The following is a 24,819-nucleotide window of genomic DNA, read 5'->3' as shown; positions in this document are numbered from 1 at the left end:
GCATAATTTTGACTTCAAGGAGCAGTTCAACCTACCAGTTTGTCGCGATGGCCAGCATGACCACCCGCCGCCGCAAGGGCGGGAGCGAGGCGAAGCGCGACGACGCGGCGAAGCGCGACGACGCGGCGAAGCGCGACGACGCGGCGAAGCGCGACGACGCGGCGAAGCGCGCCGCGGTGGAGGCCAAGGCCGACGAGTACGCGATGACGGACAGCGAGAGCGACGACGACGACGAGCCGTCGGCCGAGTCCCTGACCGCGGCGCGCCTCGCGCTCGGCGGCCTCGAGCACTCGATGACGGACCTCATGGGCGAGCCGCCGGCGTGGCTCGCGGCGTCGCTCGCCTTCCTCGGCCCGAAGGTCGACGCGCTCCTCGGCGCTTTCGAGGTCGCGTACGGAATCGCCGCGCCGTTCGCTGCCGCCGTCGCCGCCGTCGCGGCGCTCTACGTCACGCGGGAGGGCGCGGAGGTCGCCCTCGGCCTGCTCGCGTGCGTCTACGGCGGGTCCTTCACGAAGGTCATCGCCGTCGCGGAGGCGCTGAACGTCACGGGCACGTGGGCGTCCGTCCGCGTCGCCGCGGCGCAGCTCCAAGCGCACGTCGAGGTCGTCGTGCGCGCGGAGCGCGCGGACAGCGGCCGCGAGTCCATGGCGGGCCTGCACGACCGCGGCGAGATGGGGCGCATCGTCGCGCGGAAATTGCGCGTCTCGGCCGCGGCGATCCGCGACCCCAAGGCGCTCTCGGGCACGCTCAGCGCGCTCTGGTCCGCGGCCGCGACCGTCGCGGCGGCCCTGCGCGTGCGCTTCGCGCGCACGCTCGTCCTCGGCGTGAGCCTGGCCGAGGTGCTCCGGCCCCTGGCGCTCCGGGAACTCGCGGCGCCGCTCGCGAGGGCGCTCGACCGCGACCACCGCCAGTGGGCGCCGACGCTCGTCGAGTGGGGCGTCAAGCTGCTGACGGTCACCGTCGCCTACAACCTCGCGCGCTACGTCGCCGCCTGGCACAGCGCGTGCCGCGGCGGCGCCGTCGCCGCCAAGGCCGCGCTGAAATACGCGAAGCGGAAGGGCTACGCGCCGGCGCGGCTCGCGCTCGCGACGGACGAGCGGCCCTACCGCGGCGCCGACGGCACGGGGCCCCTGGCCTTCGGGTTGTACGCCGACGAGCTCCTCGGCTTCGCGCTCGCGGCCTTCGGCGCCAAGGTCCAGTTCACCAAGGGCTTCCGCCTCCCGCCCCTCCTCAAGCTCCTCCTCCTCCCCGCGCGCCTCGTCGAGGGCTTCCTCGCCGTCGCCTTCGTCGGGCTGGCGTAAGGACGCTACGTGTGCAGCTTCGACACTGCCGGCTAAGCTAAAGTTAACCGGTTCAAAGAGCAGCGAAGCCGTGCAGTTTTGACGTCACGGCTTTGCCTCGCTCCGGGCTCGGACGCGCGATGCAGCGGTTCCAGGACTTGGCGCGGCGCTCGGTCTGTGGACCATGTCGCGCCTTGGGCCCGGCTGCGAGTCGCTCGGGAAAGACCATCGGTCGAAGGCGAGCAACTTAGTTCGCGTCGGGGCAGCCCGTGGATGACGAGAACGGCCGTTATCGGTGGGGGGCGACCGACGAGGGGCTCGCATTAGTGCTGAGGTCCCGTATGTGCGAACAACTTCGAAGAAACACCCCCTGGAATGTCGCTCCCGAGGGGGCTGTCCGGGTTTGTTCGCACCAAACGCCTCATGCATTGCGCGGTGAGCACCGTGTCACCCGCGGCGCCGCACGCCTCCCGGAGGCGGTGAGGTGATCTCGATCAAATCCACTCGAGCCGAAGAGCTGCCGCGAGGGCATCTGGTCGCCCCCATGACGAACGATTCCCGACGCTCTGTGACTCGAAGGGGACCGAAAATCGGGTCGGGGGAAGCTGCCGCGCCTCATTCCACCCCCTGGGGCTGCCCGTTTGCGTCGCCTCGCAATCGTCCGGATGTCGCGTCTTTTCATGTGCCTCACCCACATGTTTGCGGACCTCAAAGCCACTGGGATCGTTGCACGTCGCTGCATATTCGAGGAGCGCGGGGCCCTCTAAGGTGGAGATTCCACCATCGGCCGCTGAAATGCTCGCACGAGAGACCGTCTCTTAGCTTACGAATAGCTACGGATTACTGCAGCATTGCTTCATAGATGTGCTTGTTCAACGACGGCTCATTCGCAGCCGTAGCCGGTGGTGAATACGTCAACTCTAAGTCCTTGCACCTAAACTCACGATGGAGCGGCGATCGTGAGCCTTCCAGTCATGCTTTCGCCCGCGTCGTTTTGGATTGGCGGTGAGATCGACGATGAAAAGCAGCAGACGCGCGCGCAGCGGCGGCGCGAGAAGAAGCGGCGGACGCAGGACGCCGCGGAGGACGCTCCTCCAGCGCCGGCCTCGTCCCTCCTGGCCACGCCCGGCGCCTTCGCGTCGCGCGCGAAGAAGACGCCTTACGACGCGGACCTCGGCGCGGCCGTCGTGTCGCGCAAGGCCTTCTTCAAGGCGCGGCGGCGGACGCACGGCTACGCGCGGCCCGCGGCGTTCGAGCGCGCGCTCGCCGCGGCGCTCGGCCGGCTCAATCCGGCCTACGGCGCGAACGTCGCGCCGAAGCGCCCCTACGACTGGGCGTCCCTGCCCGCGGCGCTCGACGTCGGCGACGACGGCGGCGGCGGCCTGCCCGAGGCGCGGCGCGCGCGGAAGCGGCAGCAGCTCGAGAACGTCATGTGGTACGTCGACCGGCTCGCGCGGCCCGGCGACGTCGTCGTCGACTTCTGCAGCGGCTGCGGCCACCAGTCGATCCCGGTCGCGTACCTGCGGCGGGACGTCACCTTCGTGCTCCTGGACAAGAAGCGCTGGAGCCTGCTCGTCGCGGAGCGGCGCTGCGAGGAGCTCGGGCTGACGAACGTGCGCTGCGTCGACGCGCTCGTCGCGGACTTTGGCGAGCCCTTCGACCTGGGCCTGGCGCTCCACGCGTGCGGCGGCGCGACGGAGGACGTGCTCGAGAGCTGCGTGCGCGCGCGCGCGGCCTTTGTGGTGGCGCCGTGCTGCGTCGGGGGCACGGCGAACTGGCGGAACGGCGACTACCCGCGGTCCGACGCGCTCCGCGCCGTGCTGGCGCCGGCGCTCTACGCGGAGCTCGCCAAGGCGGCGGACACGAACGCGTCGACGCGCGACCTCAGGGGCGAGCCGCCGAAGCACCTGCCGCGGCGCCGGCTCTGCAAGTCCGTCGTCGAGGCGGACCGCCTCGCGCGCTGCGTCGAGCGCGGCTACGACGGCATGCTCGTGCTCATGGACCCGCCGGAGTGCACGCCGAAGAACGACGTCATCGTCGGCTGGCCCGCGGGCCGCGACGTCCGCGCCTGCTTCGAGCGGCGGCCCGCGGCGCCCCAGCCGCCGTGGATCCCGCCGTAACGTCGCGATCAGAAGTGTAGGCGCGCGCGCGCGCGCGCGCGGCCGGGCCGGATCGCGCGGAGGCCCGCGGAGGCGCCGGCCGTCGCCCGGGGACCGCCATCACCTCGTCCTCGTCGGCGCCTCGGCCTTGTCCGGCGACCCCGACGGGAAGGCCGCCGGGTTCTCCTTGGCCTGCTGGACGAGCTCCCGGAACTTGGCGCCGTAGGCCTTGAGCTTCTGGTCCACGAGCTCCTTGACGAGCGCGGCCACGAGCACGAAGAAGAAGTGGCAGACGGCCAGGGAGATGATCTGCATCGTGAGGACCTTGACGAACATCCAGAGGCGGCTCCCGAACCATTTGCGGCAGAGCACGCCGCCGACGAGCGCGGCGGCGCGCGCGCGGTTCGACCGGTACTCGAGCATGCCGAGCCCGAGGCAGTAGATCGCGGCCTCGAAGACGAAGGTCCAGCCCAGCGCCGCCAGCAGCCAGGCGACGACGGGCACGACGACGACGCGGAAGCCGATCTTCTCCAGCTTCGCGTCGCCCCGGAGCCGGCCCGCGAGCGCGGACACGCCGCACGCGGCGATCGCCGCGGCCCGGAGCCACCGTCGCCGCAGGGCGCAGCAGATGACCATGGCCACGGCCGTGCGGATCGCCGCGACGCCGACGGCGCGGTTCGCGTGCGTGCCGATCTCCTGCGCCAGGTCGTCCGCGGACGTGTCGTCGCCGAGGTCGAAGCCGAAGCGGTCGTACGCCGCGCGGCTCTTCTCGTCCTTGAGCACCTCGTAGGCCCGGTTCAGCTTCTGGAACGCCTCCTCGCTGCCCCCGCGCTTGTCCGGGTGGACCTTGAGGCTCAGCTTCCGGTAGGACTTGGTGAGCTCCTCCGTCGTCGACTCCTTCGTCACGCTCAGCATGGCGTAGTAGCTGTCCATGGCGGCGCTCGCCGGGTAAGCCCGAGGCACCGGACCACGCCGGGGAGAGGCGGGAGCGGCCCGGCCGCGCCCGGCGGCCGCCCCGCGCCCCGAGGACTTTTTCCGGCCCGCGCGGCCGCGGCGACCGTGCTCTTGGTTGTGGAGCTTTGGGGGCTCATCTTTGCAATCCGCATGTTACATGCACTGTGCCGTTGCAGTCGTCACACGATTCCCAGAGGACAAGAGTCGACGCGAGCCTTACGCCAAGTAGGGCCCGCGCGGAGATGCAAGCAGGGGCGGGTCGCGGTCCGGAATCGCGATCGGAGGAGCCGGGCCGGCGCGCGGTCGGGGTCAATCAACACTTTGCAAAAACTTGGGCGCGCCGCGGCTGCCGCCGCCTGAGGTCAGCCGCTCCAGAGGAGGGCGACGAGGTTCGAGTGGGGCTCGTGGGGCGCCAGCGCCGGCGTCGTCGGCGACGGCGACCGCGAGTCGGGCCAGGTCACGCAGCGCCGCTTCTTGTGCGCCGGCGGCGATATCGACACGGTCCTGAAGGGCTCGCAGGGCTCGGCCTCCGCGGGGAGCGGGGCGGCGCCGGGCGCGGGCGCTGGTCGCGGCACGGTCCGTCGATGCAACTCCGGCGAGAACTTCTCGAAGAGGCTCTGGCCGTTGTACGCGATGCGCGGGCTCGAGAGGTCGCGGCGCGGGCCCGGCGACTCGTCCCACCCAAAGCTGTAGCGGTGGGACGTCGACACGGGCGACGGCCGCGGCCGGTCGATGCTGCCGCTCAGGCGCGGGGACGGGCCGATGGCCGGCGGCGGGGGCAGCTCGTCGCGCTCGATCATGGCGCTCATGGGGCCCAAGGGGCAGCCCCGGGGGCACCGCTGGGGGGGGTTTCGGGCGGGGGCCGGGTCAATGCGACCCGGCCTACCTTGCGACGCCCCCCATGGCGGCCGGAGGCGCCTCACCGGCGCCGCGGCCCGGCGCACGACGGGATCGCTTGACGACGGGCAGCCTCGCGGAGGATGCGCTTTAAAGTCGGGCCGGGCACGCCTGAAGTGTGACGCGTACGGTTAGGTTGCACTTCTATGTGGCGGAGAGAGCCCGAATATCAGAAACGGTAACAACGAAGACCAGGCGGTGTACTTCTGCTCTTCTTGTTCGGCGACACAACACGAGCCCAAGCGGCTCGCTTGGGCGCCGCTTTCTGATGCGCCGCGGACCGCGCGCGCGGTCCGCGGCCCGCGCCTCCCGTCGTCGCCCCCGGATGCTGAAATTGCCACGCGGTTTCTATTCCCCTCGCGCGTGTCCGAGTCACAGGAGCCATTACGGGCAGGGATTGAATTCTCGCGCGGCGGGACCGCGGCGCGATTGCGGTCTGTGGATTGTGTGTGTGTGTGTGTCGAGCGGGCCCGGCGGCCGCGCGGCACGCATCACACGAGCGACTTGCGGGCGCACAAAAGCGCGCCGGCGCCGCGGTCGCGCTAGGGCGACGCCGGCCAGAGGAGCCCGAGGAGGTCCGCGTGCGGATCGCTCGGCGGCGGCCGGAGCGCGCGGAAGGCGCCCGGCGGCGTGCCCACGGGCTCGTCGAGCGAGATGGAGACCTGCCGCCGGCGCCGCTTCGGCTCGGGCTCCGCGCCGTCGTCGCCGGCGCCGCCGCGGCGCGCGTCGTCGCCGCGCGCCGGAGCGCCGTCGCACCGGAAGAGCGAGCGGCCCTGGAAGCGGACGCAGCGCGGCGACGGCGGCCGCGCCGACGCGGCGCGCGCGGGCGAGGCCCAGGGGATGCTCAGGGCCGTCGGCGACACCACGGGCGGGGGCGGGGCTCGCGATGAAGCACCTTTGCTGTCCGAATGCGCCGCCGGCGCCATCGCATGGGATGCAACGGCCATCATCCGCGAGCCAGGCAGCCCTTTTCGCTCGAACTGCTCGGCGACTGCGACGCGAGCGGGGAGACGAGGCGGGTGCGGTGCGTCGGGTCGTCTTCTGTACAGCGTGAGAGGTGGATCTATGAAAAGTGGACTCCTTCACTTTCTGTGAGCAGTGGCAAGTTTGGGGCAATGGTTTGGTTGAACGTTCAACGCGCTTAAACCTGCCGCTGGGAGAGCATCAAACGTTGAACGGCGCTTGAACGGACGCCGATCTACTAACGCGACGATGGGCTCCGGTGCTTCCACACCGCGCCGCAATGCCTTCGCTGGATGCGACGCGGCTTTGCTTGCGAGAGCGCAGGAACTGGCGCCGAAGATGCCCGACGACGAGCGCGTCGAGACGCTGAATTCCATGCTAAAAGAGTTCAACGACGAGGCCGAGGCCTTCGACGTGCCCGAGGCGGCCGACGAGACCTTCGACGTCCTAAAGACGACGAAGGACGGGTCCGCGATCAAGCTCACCATGTTCCCCAACAAGAACAAGGCGAAGAAGCAGTTCAGCAAGGTCAAGCGCAAGGGCCGGAGCGCCGTGCTCGTCAAGGACGGCACCGTCGACCCCAAGTTCATCTGTGGCAACAAGGCCACGGTGACCTTCATGATCGGCGTGTCGTTCGGCATGGCCAAGTGCGACCTCTCCGTCTTAGACGAGGCGGGCAGCCCCTACCAGATCTTCGTCGACGACGGCGTCGACGACGACGACGCGGACGAGGACGACGAGGTCGACGACGTCGACGCGAATTTCGTGCTCTGGAAGCTCACGAAGGACGGCTCGGGCATCAAGGGCCTCGAGTTCAAGAAGAAGAAGAAGGCCGTAAAGAAGTTCAACAAGATGGTCAACAAGAAGCGGCCCTGCATCCTCGTCGAGGACGGCAACCTCATTACGCACTTTACCGTCTTCGACAGCGGCCTCCTGAATCGCATCGTTATTTTCATCATCGGCTGCGCCTTCGGCAAGGGCGTCAGCAAGTCCCTCGGCCCCGTCGAGGATGACGACTCGCCGCTCGGCTGCCTCGAGGACGAGTAGGGCGGCCGCTAAGAGTCCAGCGCGCGCGTCGAAGCCGAGTCGACTGGTCCCCGGGCTGCTCCGGAGAGCGTAGGGAGGCCGCTAAGCCCCGAGGCCGAGCACCCTAGACCCCTTTACTTCATCAGCGGGCTGTCCTCCGGGAGGACGTAGGGCCCGACGATGGTGACGACGAGGAGCAGCGCGAAGAAGGTGAAGGGGTTCGCCCCGAAGGCGCCCGTGAGGCCCGTGATCTGGTCCTTGGCGCCCACGGCCATGCCCGCGAGCGCGCCCGTGTTGCACTCGACGAGCTCGCACTCGAAGCGGAGGTCGCTGTTCGGCGGAATCAAGCCGCCGGCGATGTTCTCCTCGCCGTAGGCGAGGCGCGACGGGATGAGCATGGTGCGCTTGCCGCCGACGCGCATCGTCGACACGCCCTCGTCCCAGCCGGGGATGACGTTGCCCTTGCCGATCTCGAAGGTGAACGGCACGCCGCGGTCCACGGACGAGTCGAACTTGAAGTCGCTCGCCGCGAGCCAGCCCGTGTACTCGACGCGCACGATGGAGCCCTTCTCCGGTTGCTCGCCGTCGCCGACCTTGTCGTCGACGAACTTGAGTCCGGACATGGTCACCTCCCACTCCGGCTCCGTCGACACGGCCTCGGCGCGCGGCGCCGTCGCGCTCAGGCGCGCCGCGGGCGCGACGAAGCCGGAGGAACGCAAGAACACGAGCGATGCGATGGCCGCGCGGAACATGGTCGCGTGCTGTTCTCGACGACGGCGAAGGCGGCGGCCTCGATCCAAGCCTCAACCAATCGGCGGCTAAGGCAATGTCAATTTGGCAATGAGCGACCGCGCCAACCTTGACGGCACCACTCAAAGTATCTCTCTGCTCAACGCTTGCGCGCAGCCTGGGCGCGGTTTTCACGCGTCGAGCTGCGCGGCGGCCCGGCGTGGGCGCGCGGACCGTGGGCGCTCAACGGCGACGTTTCGCAGTTTCAACTAACCGACCATGGCGCCGCATCCGGTGGTCCTCATCTCGCAGGAGGAGCGCGTGGCGCGCTTCGGCGTGCTGTGCACGGGCCCGGCCCGGGGCGGCGACATGCACGGCCAGGACGACGGCATCGTCTTCCGGGGCGGCGAGTGGGAGCCCGGGGGCGAGTACGTGCAGAAGCTCACGGTGAAGAACGTGACGACGAAGATGAAGAAGCTCAAGTACCGGCTCCCGAGCACGCGCTACTTCAGCCTCGCGTTCCCCGAGATCATCGAGCTGTCGCCCGGCATGAGCGTCGACATCGACGTCGTCTTCCGCCCCATCCAGATGGAGACCTACGACGACACGATCTACTTCAAGCTCGAGGAGCTGGCCGTGGGGTCGACGAGCGACGTGCCGCTCCGGGGGTTCCACGTGCCCGTGCGCGCGCTGCTGTCGACGCTCCAGGCGAGCTGCCCCGCGGGGCTCGACATGGGCCTCTGCCCGACGGCGGAGACGAGCGAGCGCACCTTCGTCATCACGAACACGGGCGAGGTGCCCGCGCCGTTCTCGTGGACCGTGCCGCCGCCCTTCCGCCTCGAGCCCATGGAGGGCGTGCTGGGCGTCGCCGAGTCGCAGACCATCACGGCGTCGCTCCTGCCGACGCAGGCCTCCGTCTTCGTGGCGCGGGCGACCTGCGACGTGGGCCGCGGCGTCAACGCGATCAAGCCGCAGCCCGTGCTCGAGATGAAGCTGTCCGCGATCGGCAAGTTCGTCCACATCACGCTGTCCGAGTCGCGCATCGACTTCGGGGACGTGCTCGCGGGCAGCCCCCAGGGCGAGGAGGTGACGCGCGAGATCATCGTGAGCAACAACTCCGTCGTGCCCGCGACGGTGGAGATCCTGCGCGTCGAGAACGACTGCGACCCCGTCTTCGCCGTGTCGCCGCGGACCATCCTCGTGCCGCCCCAGGGCGAGACGCCCGTGCACGTCGTCTTCCACGCGCGGAGCGCGGGCACGTACACGGCGGAGCACCTCGAGTTCGTGACGCCCGGCGGCAACCGGCCGCGGATCCTGCTCACGGGCAGCGCCATCAGCCCCGTCGTCCGCGTCTTCAAGAAGGAGGACCCCTTCGCCCAGGGCTTTGGGGTGCCCAACTCCGTGAACTTCGGGTCCGTCAAGGTCGGCAAGATGCAGAGCCGCGCGCTCTTCATCGAGAACACGTCGGAGATGGCGCTGTCGTTCCAGTTCGTCACGGACGAGGGCGGCACCTTTACGTTATCCAAGTACCAGGGCGTGCTGCCGGCGAAGCTGGAGGTCCCCGTGAAGCTCTGCTTCGCGCCGGACCGGCCCATCAACTACTACCGGCGCCTCTTCCTGCTCGTCGAGAACCGCATGCCCCTCTTCATCGACCTGCTGGGCACGGCCTTCATCCCCGCCCGCGGCGAGGTCAAGGAGCAGCGGCCCGCGCCACTGCGCCACGCGCACCTCCAGGCGTCGCGGAACCGCGTCGCCGCGGGTTTGGGCGCGGCGTCGCCCGACGAGCTCGAGGAGCTCTTCGCGGAGCTCCAGGAGCGGGGGCCCACGGCCGAGGAGCGCCTCCTCTTCGCGCGCGTCGGCGCCCGGGGCCACGACGACGTCCTGCTCAAGACGCGGACGGCCGCGCCGATGACGCGGAGCGGCGAGGCGACGCGCGTCGACGTCGCCGTCGCGCACGACCTCTTCTACGACATGCAGGGCAACGCGCCGGACAAGGAGGTGACCATCTCCGCCGATTCCCTGGACTTTGGGTGCCAGACCGTCGGCGGCAGCGGCGAGCGGAAGCGCACGGTCACGGTGAACAACGGCACGCGCGCGAAGATCTGCGTCGTCTGGAAGAAGCCGCCCGTGCCCAACGGCGACTGCGCCGGCCCGGACTTTTCCATCTCGCCCGAGTCCGTCGACATCGCCGACGGCGCGTCCTTCGACTTCAAGGTCACGTACCACCCGCAGCGCGAGAACGCGTACTCGCTCAACGCGCTCGAGGCCGTCGTCTTCTTCAAGTCCCAGCGCAGCTTCCGCCTCGTCAACGACGCCGTGCTCGCGCCGCCCTGGTACCTCCAGGTGACGGCCATGGGCCACTCCTTCGACGGCGAGCAGTTCGCGCCCCAGCTCATCTTCGAGCCGCACTCGTGCTCGTTCCCGGGCTGCTACGTCGGCGACACGGGCTACCAGATGCTCACGCTGCGCAACCGCAGCAACCTCCCGGCCATGTTCGTCGTCCACGAGGACCTCGTCAAGGCCTTCACGATCAAGCCGGCCCTGGGGCTCATCCCCGCGGGCGGCTTCCAGCTCCTCGTGTGCAAGTTCGAGCCCAAGGAGGTGCGCCACTACCGCCACCTCGTCCGCCTCGAGGTCAACGGCGAGGAGACGACGGGGCCCCTGCTCCTGGGCAGCGGCCACGTCCCCTGCGCCGTGCTCCACGGCATGGACGCGACGACGAACCCCGAGAACGGCGCGGGCCACGTCACGTTCCAGCCGACGTGCGTGGGCCTGCTGAGCCGCCGCACGTTCAAGGTCCACAACACGACGCGCGTGCCCCTCGTCTTCGACGTCGCCCTGCCCGCGCGGTCCGGCGCGTCCTTCTCGCTGCGGCCGCGGACGGGCGTGCTCCGGGGCAACGAGTCCGCGACGATCACGGTGACGTTCGCGCCGTCGTCGCGGGGTTTGGTGAAGACGAAGTGCGTCGTCGCCGTGCGGCCTTTAGCCGGCGCGCCGCCGCCGTCGCGGCCCGACGGCCGCCAGATCGGCAACGCGGCGAACGTCCGCGTGCTCCAAAAAATCGTCGCGCGGCTCGTCGCTCCCGGCACGTGCGGCGTCATCGCCTTCGAGCCGCCCGTGCTCGAGTACCCGACGCTCCTCGTGAACACGACGGAGTCCAAGGAGCTCGTGCTGGCCAACGCGTCGGACTGCGCCGTGCGCTACTCCATCGACTACTGCGCGCGGCTCCGCGCGTTCGCGCAGGGCGAGGAGCCCGTGGAGACGTCGCTGGCGGACCGGACGTTGCTCCCCGCGCCCTCCGAGGGCCGCACGGAGCGCGTGCTCATCGACCAGCCCTGCGGCGTGCTGCCCGCGCGGAGCCGGCAGCGCGTCAAGGTCACGTTCCAGCCCGACGCCGCGGGCGACTTCGAGTTCGCGTGCGTCTGCAAGGTCCACGCCGTCGACGAGCACGGCGACCACGTCGCCATGGACCCGGCGGAGGCGGCCCTGCTGGCGTTGGGCGAGGAGGCGCGGGAGACGGCGCTCGTGCGCGGCGCGGACCCCTTCGCGAAGGACCTCGTCGCGGAGCTGTCCGAGGCGGGCCGCCTGGCCAAGGCCGCCGCCGAGGGCGACGGCGAGGAGGACGAGGCGCCCGCGGGCGCGACGACGCGCAAGCGCCGGAAGAAGAAGAGCGCCGTCCTACCGCTGACCTGCGTCGTGAGAGGGAGGGCGTCGTTCCCGACGGTCGTCATGCGCGACATCCGCGTCGAGGGCATGCGCCTGGGCTGCTCGACGCCGAACATGTGGGCCCATTTTTCCGTCGCGTCGCTGAACGCGGCGCTGCTGACGCCGCTGACGCGCGAGGAGGTGAGCTTCAACCTCGAGAGCTCGCCGGACCTGTCGGCGCTCACGCGGTTCCCGCTCCGCTTCGTGCCCGAGCCCCTGGGCTCGCCGCCCCAGATCGTCCTCGTCGACGTCAAGAACCCGGGCCTGCTGCCGACGACCTTCTCCATCCACCTCCCGAACGAGCGCGACATCGAGCTCGAGCCCTGGGCCGACGAGGGCGAGCCGACGGAGGCGGACGTGCGCGTGAACCGCGTCATCGACGAGCTCAAGTGCTTCGACGTGTCGCCGCGCAAGGCGACCCTCGCGCCGGGCGAGGCCGTGACGCTGCGCTTCGCCTACGTCTTCAACTCGCGCGAGTTCGACGGCGTCCACGAGCTGCCCGTGCTGTTGAGGGTCGCGCAGGGCAAGCAGCTCTGGCTCGACCTCACGGGCCGCACGCTCGCGCCCAACGAGCCGTTGCTCGTCGTGCCCCAGGACCCGACGACGGGCGACCTGGCCATCCACCCCGTGGCCGTGGGCACGAAGCCCGAGCAGGCGCCGCTCCAGCTCGTCGACGTCGTCAACGTCGGCGCGGCGCCGCTCCAGTACGAGGTCGTCTTCGGCCAGCCCCAGCCCGTGCACCTCGACGCGCCGTCGATCCAGTCGGCGCCCTCGGAGGCGACGTCCGTGGGCTGCGACCTCATGCGCGTCGAGAACCCGTCCGGCGCGGTCCCCGCGCACGGCCTCGTGCAGCTCCGGATCCGCTTCCTGCCCATCATGGCCTGCAAGTACACCATCCCCTTCACCGTGCGCTACACGTCCGACGGGCTGCGGGGCGGCGAGACCCACGACTACGCGCTCGACACGACGCTCGTGACGTCGGGCTACAACCCGCGCGACAAACGGCAGGACCCCTACGGCGACCGCGCGGGCGCGGACGACGAGAAGGCCTTCCACCCGCCGAGCTGCCAGATCGTCGAGTCGCCGTCGCAGCCCGCCGTCCTGTCCCAGGAGACGCTCGTCTTCGGGCGCGTGCCCCAGCGGACGCACGTGCACCGCCTCGTGACGCTGCGCGCGCCCGGCGCGACGAAGCTCGCGCCCTTTGGGGCCGACAGCGCCGACGGGCCCGTCTACGACTTCCAGTGGGAGGCGGCCCACGACCTCATCGCCAACGGCATCCTCGACGTGGAGCCGCTCTCGGGGGCCATCTTCCCGGGCCAGGTCGTCGTCTGCCGCGTGATCCTCCGCGCGGACTGCGAGCCCGTGGTCCTGGATGGCTCCGTGCTCGTCCTCGTCAAGGAGCGGCCCGCGGCGACGGGGTCGCGCCGCGAGCGGCGCGGCGCGACGCCGGGGGCTGCCGGCGGGTCCCTCGACCACAGCGCGAGCCCGTCGAAGGCGTCGACGGCGCACCGGTCGCTCGTGACGCGCTGCACCGTGAGCCGCGAGCGGTCCCTGACGCAGACGACGCTGCCCAACTCGCGCCTGCCCATGATGCCCACGAGCGGCACGGCCGTCGCGCCGCCGCCGCTCGGCGCGCCGCCGCCCGGCGGCGGCGCGTCCGCGGGCGGCTCCGGCGAGAGCCGCGGCGGCTACGGCGAGTCCCTGCCCGCGCCGCCGACGGCGGGGTCCGCGCGCCTCGGCTCGGCGCCCGGCGGCCGCGGCGGCCTCGGGGGCACGTCCGCGCCGCCGACGCCAGCGACGGCGAAGCCGGGCACCGCGGGCAGCGCGCTCGCGCCGCTCATGCAGGGCTTCGCGAACACGAACTTGGCCCGGGGGCCGTCGGCGACGTCCCTGCTGAGCACGGAGAACACGCTCCACAGCGCCGCGTCCGCGGCGCAGGGCGGCGCGGTCTGCTTCCTCCGGCTGAAGATCGTCGCGGAGGTCGTCGGCGAGGCGCAGCACCTCCAGCTCCACGACGGCCGCAGCGAGCTCGACAAGATCTACGTGCCGCGGCCCCTCGTCTTCGTGCCGCCGCCGGCCCTCGACGACGACCCGTTTTTGAGCCCGCGGAGCCTCGAGCCCGCGGACGACGGCGCGTCCGCCGCGGACCGGCCGGGCACGCCCGAGAGCGCGCTGGTCAAGGCGCGGGCGGCGCGGTCGGCCATGGGCTTCGTCTTCCAGGACCTGCTCAAGCTCTTCGAGATCAAGGCCATGTTCCGCATGCTCCCGAAAAAGCCCGTCGTGCCGCTCTACGTCGAGCTCAAGGACAAGCCGTCGCTCGTGGACCGCGTGCGCGAGGCCTGCGGCGACTGCCTCAAGGAGGGCGGGCGCATCGCCCTGGGCGACCTGCGCCAGAGCCTCGTGGACCTCGGCTGCAAGGCGACGATCTCCGAGACGAAGCAGTTCTTTCGCCACCTCCACGACGAGGAGGCCACGGTCGTGGATTTGGCGGACTACGTCGAGGAGCTGACGCCGGACGTCGCGCTGGCCATCATCACGGCGTTGGACGACACGGAGCACGCGCACCGGCTCGCCGTGCAGCTCGAGCGCCACGAGGCGCGGCTCCGCGAGATGGCCGGCGACCAGACCAACGCGGCCACGAAGCTCCAGAACATCACGCGGTCCCGCAAGGCGCGCCAGACCGTGGCCCACAAGCGCTACGAGCGGTCCAAGAAGGGCCAGGCCGAGCGCGAGGGCGCGACGGCGCTCCAGTCGACGTTCCGCGCGCGCCAGAGCCGCCTCGCGGCGAAGGCCGCGGCGAAGAAGCGCCTCGACACGACGGCGAAGCGCCTGCTCGGCGACCCGGCCTTCCAGGGCATGGTCCACTCCTGCATCGAGGGCACGCTCTTCAACCTCATCCAAGAAGCACTCCACAACGAGTTCGAGCTCACCGCCGCGCCCGTCCAGCGCCTCCTCCCGCGATGAGCGACGCGCCTCCCCTTCCCCACGTCGCGCGTCCGCTTAATTTGAGGGATCTTGGTTTTCGCGTTGAAGGCAAGTTGCTGAATTCACACAAAACAGCTGCGATCTCCTCGCTAAGGCGGGGTTTGCGCCGCCACTGGCGCCGGCACCCCTGCGTGCGCGGCGGGGTGGTACATCTTACTGCAGGGAAACGGCGTTCCCCAGCCGTCACACCCACGTCGCGCCCAAAACCAAGGGGCGTATCCAACGCCATCGATGGTGACGCGCTTCGCTGGCACGGACTTGTACGCCGCGGCCGCCCCGCGGAGACGAGGCCCGCGCGGTGGAATTTGGTCGACGCCAGAACCACCTCCGATGGGGGCACCGACGGTCAGGCTTACGCCTAGGGGTCATGGAAGGCCACTCCGACCACCAGAACGGGCTGCCGTGCGTCGGGAGCTTGGCCTCAGAGGTCGCCGTTCCTGGCCCGCGCGTACGTGTTTGGTGCTCTAGCCAGCGAAACGGCTAGCCGTTCGTCCCAATCCGAGCGCTTGTTTTTGTTACGTATAGCCACCGGGCGTCCTTGGCCGCACACCAATCCCCGGCAGTTTGGACGGGGGGCGCGTCGGCCATCGGACGCTGGCGCCGGAGCAAACCCCGCCTTCGAAGGCCTTCCTCGCTGCCACCATCGAAGCGCCAAGCGTGGTAAGAATCCGCCCGCCTGCAGCCACGATGCTCCGTCTCGTTGCGCTCGCGCTGCTCTCCGGCGCCGCCTCGGCGCTCACGCGCGTCGCGCCGCGCGCCAGCATCGCCGTCTTCGGCTCGACGGGCCTGACGGGCCGCGAGTGCACGCACCAGCTCCTCGAGCGCGGCGTCGCCGTGCGCGCGCTCTGCCGCACGCCGGCGAACGTGCTCACGCCCCTGGGCTCCGCGGGCAAGGAGGAGGCGGTGACGAGCGACCAGCTCTTCAAGTTCAAGGGCTCCGTCGACGTCGCCGCGGACGTCGAGAAGGTCTTCGAGTCCGGCGACATCGAGGGCGTCATCATCGCGCTCGGCGGCAAGACCAAGGACGTGGGCCCGACCATGCTCACGGACGGCTCGGCCATCATCATCGACGCCATGAAGAAGTACGGCGTGAAGCGCGTCGCCGTCGTCACGTCCATCGGCGCGGGCGACTCCAAGGACCAGGCGCCCTTCTTCTTCAAGATCCTCATGAACACGGTCATGTCGTCCATCTTCACGGACAAGAACAACCAGGAGGCCCTCTTCACGTCGGGCCCGGGCAAGGACCTCGAGTGGTGCATCGTCCGCCCGGGCGGCCTCACCGTCGACGCGCCGACCGGCGTCGTCAACGTCATCGACGGCGAGGCGGGCTCCATCCCCCGCGCCGACGTCGCCGACTTCTGCATCGGCGCGGTCCTGGAGCCCGACTTCCCCTACATCGGCAAGACGCCCTGCATCAGCTCCGTGGGCGGCACGTCCTGGGTCAAGGACCGCAGCGCGGCCGCGCGCGAGGGCATGTCCGCGTAGGTGCGGCAGCGAAGGAGCGTAAGACGAAGGAAACTCTGCGCAGTGGAACAATGTCATGGCTTTTTTGGAACACGGCAGCTATTCTATGTTAGGCGACGGACAAAAGAATCGACGCGTTTAACAAAAGATTCGACGCGTTTAACAAAAGATCTGCACGGCACCATCAATGTCCAATGCTCGTCCCAAGACACACTATCAGCAGGAGTGCGGAGGCAGCGTCTGAGCGCGGAAACGGTGTTTTGCATCGACGTCCTTGCATGTGACGCCCTTCCAGCGCTTCCAGTGCGTCGGCACGCTGTCGCATACCTTCCGCGTCCCATGCAACTCCGGGGCTGCCCCGCATTGGCGCACGCGACGGCGGCGTTTCTGTCGTCGTGCGCTGCCTCGCCGCCGCCATGGGTGCCACAGCCGACGACAGCGACCAACGTCGTCGTGTGCCTGCTACCGCCGTCGATGCGGTTCGGAGCGCTGCGTCGCCGCGCGGCCGCGGCGCGCGGCGCGGCCCGGCGCCGGCGCGAGGGCGCGGCCCGCGGCCGGTTCCTGGCGGCCCGCGGCCGCGCGGAGCTCGCCGCGCTCGCGGCCTGAGCGGCGGGCCTGCGCGCGGCGGTCCGCGGCCCTGGGCCGCTTTCTCGCGGCGGGCGCGGGTCCGCGGCGCTCCGCGCGCGGTCACGGCGCCGGCGGCTCGCCTGGGGCCTCGGCGCGTGGCGGCGGCGCTGGGAGGCGGCCGCGGGCGCCGCGGCGCTCCACCGCGGCGCGGCGCCGGCGCTCGGCCGCTGGTGGAAGGCGCGCGTCGCCGACGTCGAGGGCCCCGCGGCCGCGGCGGACGTCGCGGCCGCGCTCCGGTGCCTCCGCCACATCGCGCCGGCCTCACGCGGCGCGCTCCGCGCGTGGCGCGCGGCCGCGGCGGCGTCCGCGGCCGCCGCCGCGGACGGCGCGGCGCTCAGGAGCCGCGTCGCTGTCTGGCGGCGGCGGCGGCCGCGGCGGCGGCCGCAGCGGCGGCCGCTCGGAGCCGGCTCCGCCGGGGCCTCGCGGCTTGGGCCGCGGCCGCGCGCCGCACGCTCCGGCTGACGGTGGCGCGCCACGTGGTCCACGTCCAGCGGTCTCGCGCGCTCCGCGGCGCGCTCGCGGCAATCGCCGCGGCGGCCGCGGCCGCGGCGCTCGACGCGCGGCGCGGCGCGGTCGCCGCCTGGTGCGCGCGCGCCGCGCGCCGCAGAGCAGCGCCGCGCGGCCGCGCCGCGCGGTCCTCGCGTGCGCGGTCGCGCGCGTCGGCGCCGCCGTGGCCGAGCGGGCCGCGGCGCGGCGGCGCCGCGCGGACGGCGCGCGCGCGATCGCCCGTGCGGCGCTGCGCCGCCGCGTCGCCGCCGCCTGGATAATTCCGCGGGGTTTAAAGACGGGTCGGCGGGACGAGTCCGCGCGTCGCTCCGCCTGGCTTCAGCGCCTTCGGCGCCTTTGTCGCCTCCGGCGCCTTCGGCGCCTTCGGCGCCTCTTTTTTTTTTTTTTTTTTCTTTTTTTTTTCTCCTCGCCATGTGCCAAACATGAAAAAAGTGCCCTTTTTTGGTGCCGCGTGAGAATGTGCTCGTTGAAGGCAAACGTCGACCTAGAATTCCGAGTCTGCCGCGCAATGGCTGCTCGATTTGACGCTCGAGCGCTGCTGCTGGCGGCATGGCTCGTCAACACTCAAGCGCTGCTGCTGGCGGCATGGCTCGTCCATACCGCAGCAGCGCTCAAACCTATCACCATCCATGCGCGCGCGCTGGCCGCAACGGAGCATCGCGTGATCAGAGACACCTGCGAGCGCCTCGGCTACGCGGCCGACGTCGTGGCCGTCGCCGGCGAGGAGCGCGCCGCGATCCTCGTCGACTGCGACGCGGAGGACGACGAACCGCTGGTCTTCGGCGTCATGGAGTCGCTGGACGCGCTCGGCGGCGCGTCGGCGCTCGTCGCGCCTTGGCGAGGGAGCGCCGACGAGGACAGCTACGCGGGCGCGCTCCGAGACCACGTCGAGCGCTTCGAGCTGCGCAAGCGCGTCGCCGTCGACGCGACGTCGACATGGGACCCGAAGGTAGTATCGCCGGTCGCCCACGTCGAGATCGACGGAGCCGTGGACGACGACGGCGAGTTCGACGTTAGCCGGTTGGTCGTGCTCGACGGCTTAGTCGACGAGCCGCTGCGGCGCGACCTCCTGGGCTTGCTGGGCGATAGCGGCGACGGCCGCTGCGACCCCGATCCGTCGGTGTGGACCAAGGACCTCTACACGGAATTAGTGCTCGACGCGGCCGGGAACGAGGTTCCTCCGCCGCCCGGCGCGAAGGCGTGCTGGGGCCTCGACGGCGACCACCTGCTGGCTCTCTGCGACGAGGACACCGTCCCTCGCCCGATCCTCGAGCTCCAGACGCGGCTCACGAAATATTTGGATCCGAGCATCACTCTCTGCCGCGTCCCCCCTGCGTGCCTCGGCGACGACATTCTTCCCATCGCCGCGAACGCTCCGCAGCATCGGGACGGCTCGGACGCGTTCGACTGGCACATCGACGGCGACCCGGCGCAGCATCCGCCGTCTCCCTGGACCGACGCCTTCGGATTCCACGGGAACCGGCGACGGGGAAAGCCGCGATTCATCAGCTGCCTCGTCTACCTCCCGGCGATCTGGGAGACGGCGTGGGGCGCGCCGACGCGCTACGTCGATCCGCCGACGAACGAGATCTTCGAGGTGTCGCCGAGGCCGGGCCGCGTCGCGATCGACAGCGTTGAGCGACAGGAGTGTTTTTTCGCGTGAATTTCGCCTGAAGATGTGAAGAAATCCGACACCGTCGCACTTGGTAGGCGATCTACGATCAGGACATTACTCACTCGGTCACGTGCCCGAATGCGGCGGCGGGCGATCGACCGCGCTACTCGCTCGTCGTCAAATTCGCGCTCCACCCCTCACACTCGCGGCACGCGCCGGACTTTCGACCGGACATGCCGGCGACCCGCGTCGGGTCCGCGGCGCGGCGACCGCCGGAGGACCACGTGGAAGACCGCGCATCCGACGAGACACCCGCGGAGGACCTGGCCAACCGCACCGTGCCCCAGCTCAAGGCGCTCCTCCGCGCGCGGGGCCTCCGCGTCGGCGGCCGGAAGGCCGAGCTCATCGACCGATTGGTAAACGTGCGATAGTGTTCGGGCTGGCCGTGCGTGCTGCCCTTCCTCCCCCAGTTAATGAACGTGCGATAGTGTTAGGGCTGCGTGCTGTCCTTCCTCGGACGGCCGCGCGAGGCTGCGGCGCCGGCGCGCAGGCCCCGCTCGACGTCGTCGTCGTAGACGAGGGCGCCCGGCGTCCTCGGGCTCTCGAGGGCCGCCTTCCGCGCGGCGCGGCGCTCGTCGCGCATGAGGGGCGCGGCCGCGAGGGCGAAGACCGCCGTCGCCACCGCGGAGAAGGCCGCCGCGAGCAGGTACGTCGCGACGCCGCCGCGCGCCTCGAAGATCGCGGACCAGACCAGGTGGCCGACGGCGCCGCCCACGGTGAAGTAGGCCATGGTCAGCAGCGACTGCGACGACGCCCGCAGCTCCGGCGGCGCCAGCGCGTCCACGAGCTCCACGGCCGCCGAGAGCCAGGCGGCGAACATGGGCCCGTGCAGGCACTGGACGGGCAGCAGGAGCCAGGTGAAGTTGTCGGCCGTGACGCACGCGTGGAGCAGCAGGCGGATCGGCAGCAGGCACTGCGCCGCGAAGAGCACGCGCCAGTGGCCGTAGGCCCCCAGCAGCTCCGCCGAGTGCCAGAAGAAGGGGAAGGTCGAGGCCGTCGCCGCGGCCGTCGCGAGGCCGTTGACCGTGCGCGACACCCCCAGCTCCGACTCCAGTTGCATGTAGAGGATGGAATCGACGACGACGACCCCGGTCCCGAAGACGACGCCGTTCGCCAGCGCTAAACGCAAAGGCGGCGACCGCCGCAGCGCCACGAGGCCCCGGGAGCAGACGGCGCCGAGATTCCGCGGCGCGCGCTTCTTCGTCTCCGCCGCGGGCGCCGGCGCGTCGTCCGCGTCGCTCGCGGACTCGAAGGCGTCGCCCTCGCCGCAGCAGGCGCCCGCGTCGTCGGGGACGGGCTTCTTCCGCGGCCAGGCCGGCCGCAATCTCGCCAGGAGGACGAGGAGCAGCGCGAAGGACACGACGTACGACACGCCGAAGAGTCCGGCCTCCAGACCGACGCGGTCGATGAGCGCCCCGACGACGACGGACCCCAGACCCCAGGACGCGGAGCCCCAGAAGCGCTGGCGGCCCCAGGCCTCGCCGCCCTCGCGCGCCAGCGCCAGCACCATGGAGTCGGCGACGGGCGACGCCGCGGACGCCATCGACCGCAGCACCCGGAGCGACGCGACGGTCCGGAGCGCCTGGTGCGGCGCCGCCCGCGCCGCGCCGCCCGCCGCCGCCGCGAGGGCGTGGGCGTTGTAGCCGTCGCGCGTGCCCAGGCGCAAACCCTCGAGCGTGAGCACGGACGCCGCGACGGACGCGGCGAGGACCGCCGGCGGCGAGCCCGCGTCCGCGGTGCCCGCCCACACGGGCTGGGCGACGAACTTGCCCACGAGCGACAGCGACTTCATGAGGCCCACCTCGCGCGGCGAGAACCCGCTCTTCAGGAGCCACATGTTGCAGAAGCGGTTCCAGGACACCCCCGACGCCGAGTAGCTGAAGGACAGGAGCTTGGCGTCCAGCGTCGACAGCTTCGCCGCGCGCTTCTCTCTCTCGCTGGCCTTCTTCATGGCTCGGAGCTGGCGGGTCGCCTCTAGAGCTTCCCGGCACCGCCCGCTCCAGAATTTTTCATAGCCTCGGCATCGATGTCGACAAGCCACACCGGCCGGCCGCCACGTTTTTTTAATTTTTTGTTGCGATCGCCGAAGCGCCACTCGAGCGGACGCACGCGATGGCACATCGCGAGGGCCTCCGCACATACCGAGCCAGATGTTACGAACGAAGCGAAAGCGAGAAGCGAAGGACACAATCAGAACTTGGGCGCGGGCGTGTCGAGGAGCGCGACGACGGCCTCGAGCACGCCCTTCCCCGCGGCGGACAGCTCCAGGTCCGGGTTCTCGATTTTCTGCGTGAGGAGCGAGTCGAGCTGGACGCGGATGCCCGTGACGAGCTTCTCGACGCCGCCGGGGACGCGGAACTGGATCCAGTCGTCCACGGAGAGCACGCGGGCCCCGCCGGCGCCCTTGCCCCGGAGGCGGCCGCCGAAGAGCATCAGCGCGTAGGGCGACACGGGCGTCGTGTCCCGGAGGTAGACCTGGGCCGTCTTGAGCTTCTCGGCGAAGACGACGTAGGGCGACTCGAAGCGCGAGAGCCTCGCGTTGACGGACGACGGGTGCAGGGCGACGGCCATCTCGGCGCCGTCCTCGTCGCGGATCTTTAGCTTGGACCCGCCGCCGCCCTTGCCCTTGCCCTTGGACGACGACTCCTTCGTCTCGACGAGCGCCACCTGCGGGTAGAGCGCGGCGCAAAGCAGCGCCTTGAGGAGCGTGTCCGGCGCGCGCTCCGGCTCCTCGAGGGCCAAACCCTCCAAAGCCGCGTCGATCTCGTCGTCCCGGGGCCGCGCCTTCCGGTCGCTCTTGCGGTCGCGGCCGTCGCGGCCGCGGCGCCCGTCGTCGAGGGCGCCGCCCCTGAGCGCCGCCTTCACGCCGTCGGAGCCGCCGTCGCGCCGGCCGACGGCCTCGACCCGACGCGCGCGCAACCCGCGCGGCGCGAAGCCCGCGTCCGAGAGCAGCTCGAGGAACTGCCGCTTCAGCGCCGCGATCTGCTGGAGCGACTTGATGCCGAGGAAGTTTTGGCGCGCGAAGTCGTATTTCCCGTTGCCTTTGATGCCGTCGAACTCCGCGTACGCGCGGAGCGCGGCCAGATGGTCGCTCTGCGTCGCGCCGGCCATGGACCGCTTCGCGGCGTCGGCCTCGTCGCGCAGCGCGAAGGGCGCCACGAAGGGCGACCGCGACGTGAGCACGGACGCGATGGTCAGCGTCTCGTCGACCGCGCCGAAGATGGCGCCCAACAGTATGAACTTGCCGATGCGCGCGTCCGTCGGCAGCAAACTGAGATGCGCGCCGAGCGCTGTAAGGTCCTCGCGGCCCTCGGACGTCTCCAGCGCGCCGAGCGTCGCGAGCTCGTCGACGGCGCGGCGCACGGCGGCGGGCCGCGGCGGCTCGAGCAGCGCCGCGAGGACCGCGCCGGCCGTCTTCTCGTAGCCGAGGGCCTTGATCGTGAGCACGAGGCGCTCGAGGGGCACGCGCTTCACCTCGGGCGTCTGGTGGCCCGCGACGACGGAGTCGTGCGCGAAGGACGTCAGCAGGTGGAAGCAGCAGCCGGGCCGGCAGCGGCCCGCGCGGCCCCGGCGCTGCTTCGCGTTCGACCGGCACACGGAAACGTCCTCGAGGGACTCCATGCGCTTCTCCGCGTCGAAGCGCTTCTCCTTCATGCGCCCGCAGTCGACGACGAAGGACACGTCGTCGATGGTGATCGCCGTCTCGGCGATGTTCGTCGCGAGGACGACCTTGCGCACGCCCTTGGGCGGCCGGCTGAAGACGCGCTTCTGCTCCTCGGGCGGCAGCTGCGAGTGGAGCGGCAGCACCCAGGATTTCTGCGGTTCCCGGTCGAAGGGCCGCGTCGCGAGGAGCGCCTCGTGCAAGGTCTGGATCTCCTTGAAGCCCGGCAAAAACACGAGGATCGCGTCGCTCAGGCCCGCCTCGGGCCGCCCCTCCAACCCCGCGGCCGCCGCGGCCGGCTTCAGGAAGCCCTTGCGCGCGGCCCAGGCGACGACGGCGTCGGGCCCGTCGAAGTCGGCGATGAGCGCCGACACGAGCGACACGACGAGCTCGTAGTTGATCTCCTCGAAGTTCGTCGCCGCGAGGGCCGCGTGCGCCGTCCGGCCGCAGGTCCGGTAGCGCTTCGCGAAGTCCGCCTCCGCGAGCGCGTCCTCGCCCGGCGGCGCCGGCGCGCCCTTGCCCCTGCCGCCCTTGCCGGAGGACGGCGCGCCGCCCTTGCCGCCCTTGCCGCTCTTCCGGGCCCAGTCGGCGCCCGACCGCACGCGGTGCTGCGTGAGCTCGAGCGCCGCCTCGAGGTAGAGCGCCGCGACCGGGTACGCGCGGCCCGGGATCGACACCGTGGGCACGTCGCCGGGGAAGTAGTTCGCGAAGAGGTCCGCGTCGAGCGTCGCGGACATGAGGACGAGCTTCAGGTCCGCGCGCCGCGCGAGCACGTCGCGCAGGACCATTAGCAGAAAGTCGGACTCGATGGTCCGCTCGTGGACCTCGTCGACGAAGACGTGCGTGACGCCCTCCAAATCCGGGTTCTCCGACAGGCGCCGCATGAGGATGCCCGTCGTGCAGAAGAGGAGGCACGTGCTCGCGCAGGTCTTGGTCTCCAGGCGGATGGAGTAGCCCACGGCGCCGGACCCGACGGCCTCGCCGCGCTCCGCGGCGACGCGCTCCGCGACGCCCATGGCCGAGATGCGCCGCGGCTGCGCGACGACGACGGAGCAGGCCTCGCCGTGCTCCGCCGCGTCCTCGAGCACGAACTGGGGCACCTGCGTCGTCTTGCCGCAGCCCGTGTCGCCCTCGACGACGACGACGCGGCTCCCGTGGATCGCCGCGAGGATGCGCGTGCGGAACTCGAACGCCGGCAGCGACTCGCGCTGCGCCCGCAACGGGGACCCCTTCGCCGGCGGCGGCGGGCCCGCGGCCTTGGCGTCGTCGGCGCCCGCGCGCTTCGGCCGCTTCTTGGGCGCGCGCTCGCGGCACTCGGCCAGCGGCACGACCTGGTGGCCCTCGTCGTCGTCGAGGCCCTCGAAGTAGACGCCGACCTCGTCGTCGTAGGACACGTCCTTGACGATGGCGTCGTACCAGGCGCCCTCGCCGTCCTCCTCCCAGTAGCAGCTCACCCGCTGGCCCACGCGGTAGCGGCTCGCGACGAAGCGCTCGACGCCGCCGGCCGTCGCCTCGAGCGCGCCGCGCACCTTGTCCTCGTCCGCCGCCGACAGCGACACGGCGACGGTCTTGTCGTCCTTCTTCGGCGGCGCGGCGCCGCGGCCGCGGCCCGCGGACCCGCCGCGGCCGCCGGAGCTCGCGCCGCGGCCGCCGGCCGCGCCGCCGCGGCCGCCGCCGGACGCGCCGCCGCGGCCGCCGGAGCTTCCCTTGCCGCCGCCTTTGCTCTTGCCGCCGCCTTTGGACTTGCCTTTGCCGCCCTTGCCCTTGCCGCCGCCGCTGGTCACGAGCACGCCGTTGCGGTAGTTGCCAAAGTTCAGCGGCCGACCGAGCTTGTCGTACTTCTTGCCGCCGCCCTTGCCCTTGCCGTCCTTGTTTTTTTTTCCACCGCCGGAGTTGGGGCCCATGGCGTCACGCTGGGCACCCTGGCTGCTAGTTTTTGCACGTGAGCTTGGTCGGGCGTCACGCTGGGCCCCCTGGCAGCTAGGTTTTGCACGTGAGCTTGGTCGGGTGACACGCTGGGCACCCTCGCGCTACTAGTTTTGCACGTAAGCCCGGTCTGGTCTAACAAATCGCTGCGCGCATCAGCGTCGTCACCAGCTGCCACAAGGAGGTTTGCTCGATCAGCGATGATCATATGATGCCGTGGATGCTCCAGCCGACCACGCGGTGGGCAAACATGGTCGCAGCCGCGAGTAGACGACGAGTTCTCCTGCTCTTCTGCGCCGCCGGCGCTTTTGGCTTCCTCGC

The 24,819-nt window shown here is 70.9% G+C and overlaps 7 protein-coding genes across 7 annotated transcripts; 2 read left to right on the top strand and 5 right to left on the bottom strand.

Moving 5' to 3' along the window:
- Positions 1-47: 47 nt before the first annotated feature.
- Positions 48-1,316, top strand: AURANDRAFT_71296 (expressed protein; the record flags this gene model as incomplete). The annotated part of the gene is made up of 1 exon (XM_009037643.1): positions 48-1,316. A coding segment is annotated over one exon (1,268 nt), but the record flags the coding sequence as incomplete, so codon positions are not given.
- A 1,288-nt stretch (positions 1,317-2,604) lies between these two features.
- AURANDRAFT_63027 (hypothetical protein) lies at positions 2,605-5,142 on the bottom strand (the record flags this gene model as incomplete). Its single annotated transcript, XM_009037257.1, has 3 exons — positions 2,605-2,800; positions 3,504-4,304; positions 4,775-5,142. The coding sequence occupies 3 exons, from the start codon at positions 5,140-5,142 to the stop codon at positions 2,605-2,607; spliced, it is 1,365 nt and encodes a 454-aa protein (XP_009035505.1).
- A 2,370-nt stretch (positions 5,143-7,512) lies between these two features.
- On the bottom strand, positions 7,513-7,809 carry AURANDRAFT_17377 (hypothetical protein; the record flags this gene model as incomplete). The annotated part of the gene is made up of 1 exon (XM_009037256.1): positions 7,513-7,809. A coding segment is annotated over one exon (297 nt), but the record flags the coding sequence as incomplete, so codon positions are not given.
- A 9,935-nt stretch (positions 7,810-17,744) lies between these two features.
- On the top strand, positions 17,745-18,899 carry AURANDRAFT_63025 (hypothetical protein; the record flags this gene model as incomplete). Its single annotated transcript, XM_009037644.1, has 1 exon — positions 17,745-18,899. The coding sequence occupies one exon, from the start codon at positions 17,745-17,747 to the stop codon at positions 18,897-18,899; it is 1,155 nt and encodes a 384-aa protein (XP_009035892.1).
- A 442-nt stretch (positions 18,900-19,341) lies between these two features.
- AURANDRAFT_63024 (hypothetical protein) lies at positions 19,342-20,862 on the bottom strand (the record flags this gene model as incomplete). The annotated part of the gene is made up of 1 exon (XM_009037255.1): positions 19,342-20,862. The coding sequence occupies one exon, from the start codon at positions 20,860-20,862 to the stop codon at positions 19,342-19,344; it is 1,521 nt and encodes a 506-aa protein (XP_009035503.1).
- A 263-nt stretch (positions 20,863-21,125) lies between these two features.
- Positions 21,126-22,310, bottom strand: AURANDRAFT_3922 (hypothetical protein; the record flags this gene model as incomplete). The annotated part of the gene is made up of 2 exons (XM_009037121.1): positions 21,126-21,638; positions 21,816-22,310. Coding segments are annotated over 2 exons (1,008 nt in total), but the record flags the coding sequence as incomplete, so codon positions are not given.
- An 897-nt stretch (positions 22,311-23,207) lies between these two features.
- Positions 23,208-23,456, bottom strand: AURANDRAFT_23847 (hypothetical protein; the record flags this gene model as incomplete). Its single annotated transcript, XM_009037254.1, has 1 exon — positions 23,208-23,456. A coding segment is annotated over one exon (249 nt), but the record flags the coding sequence as incomplete, so codon positions are not given.
- Positions 23,457-24,819: the final 1,363 nt, after the last annotated feature.

The sequence above is a fragment of the Aureococcus anophagefferens genome, assembly GCF_000186865.1.
Source record: "Aureococcus anophagefferens unplaced genomic scaffold AURANscaffold_6, whole genome shotgun sequence".
Lineage (NCBI taxonomy): Eukaryota > Pelagophyceae > Pelagomonadales > Pelagomonadaceae > Aureococcus > Aureococcus anophagefferens.
The sequence above is the reverse complement of the archived record's forward strand: the minus strand, read 5'-3'. Positions and strand labels throughout refer to the sequence as shown.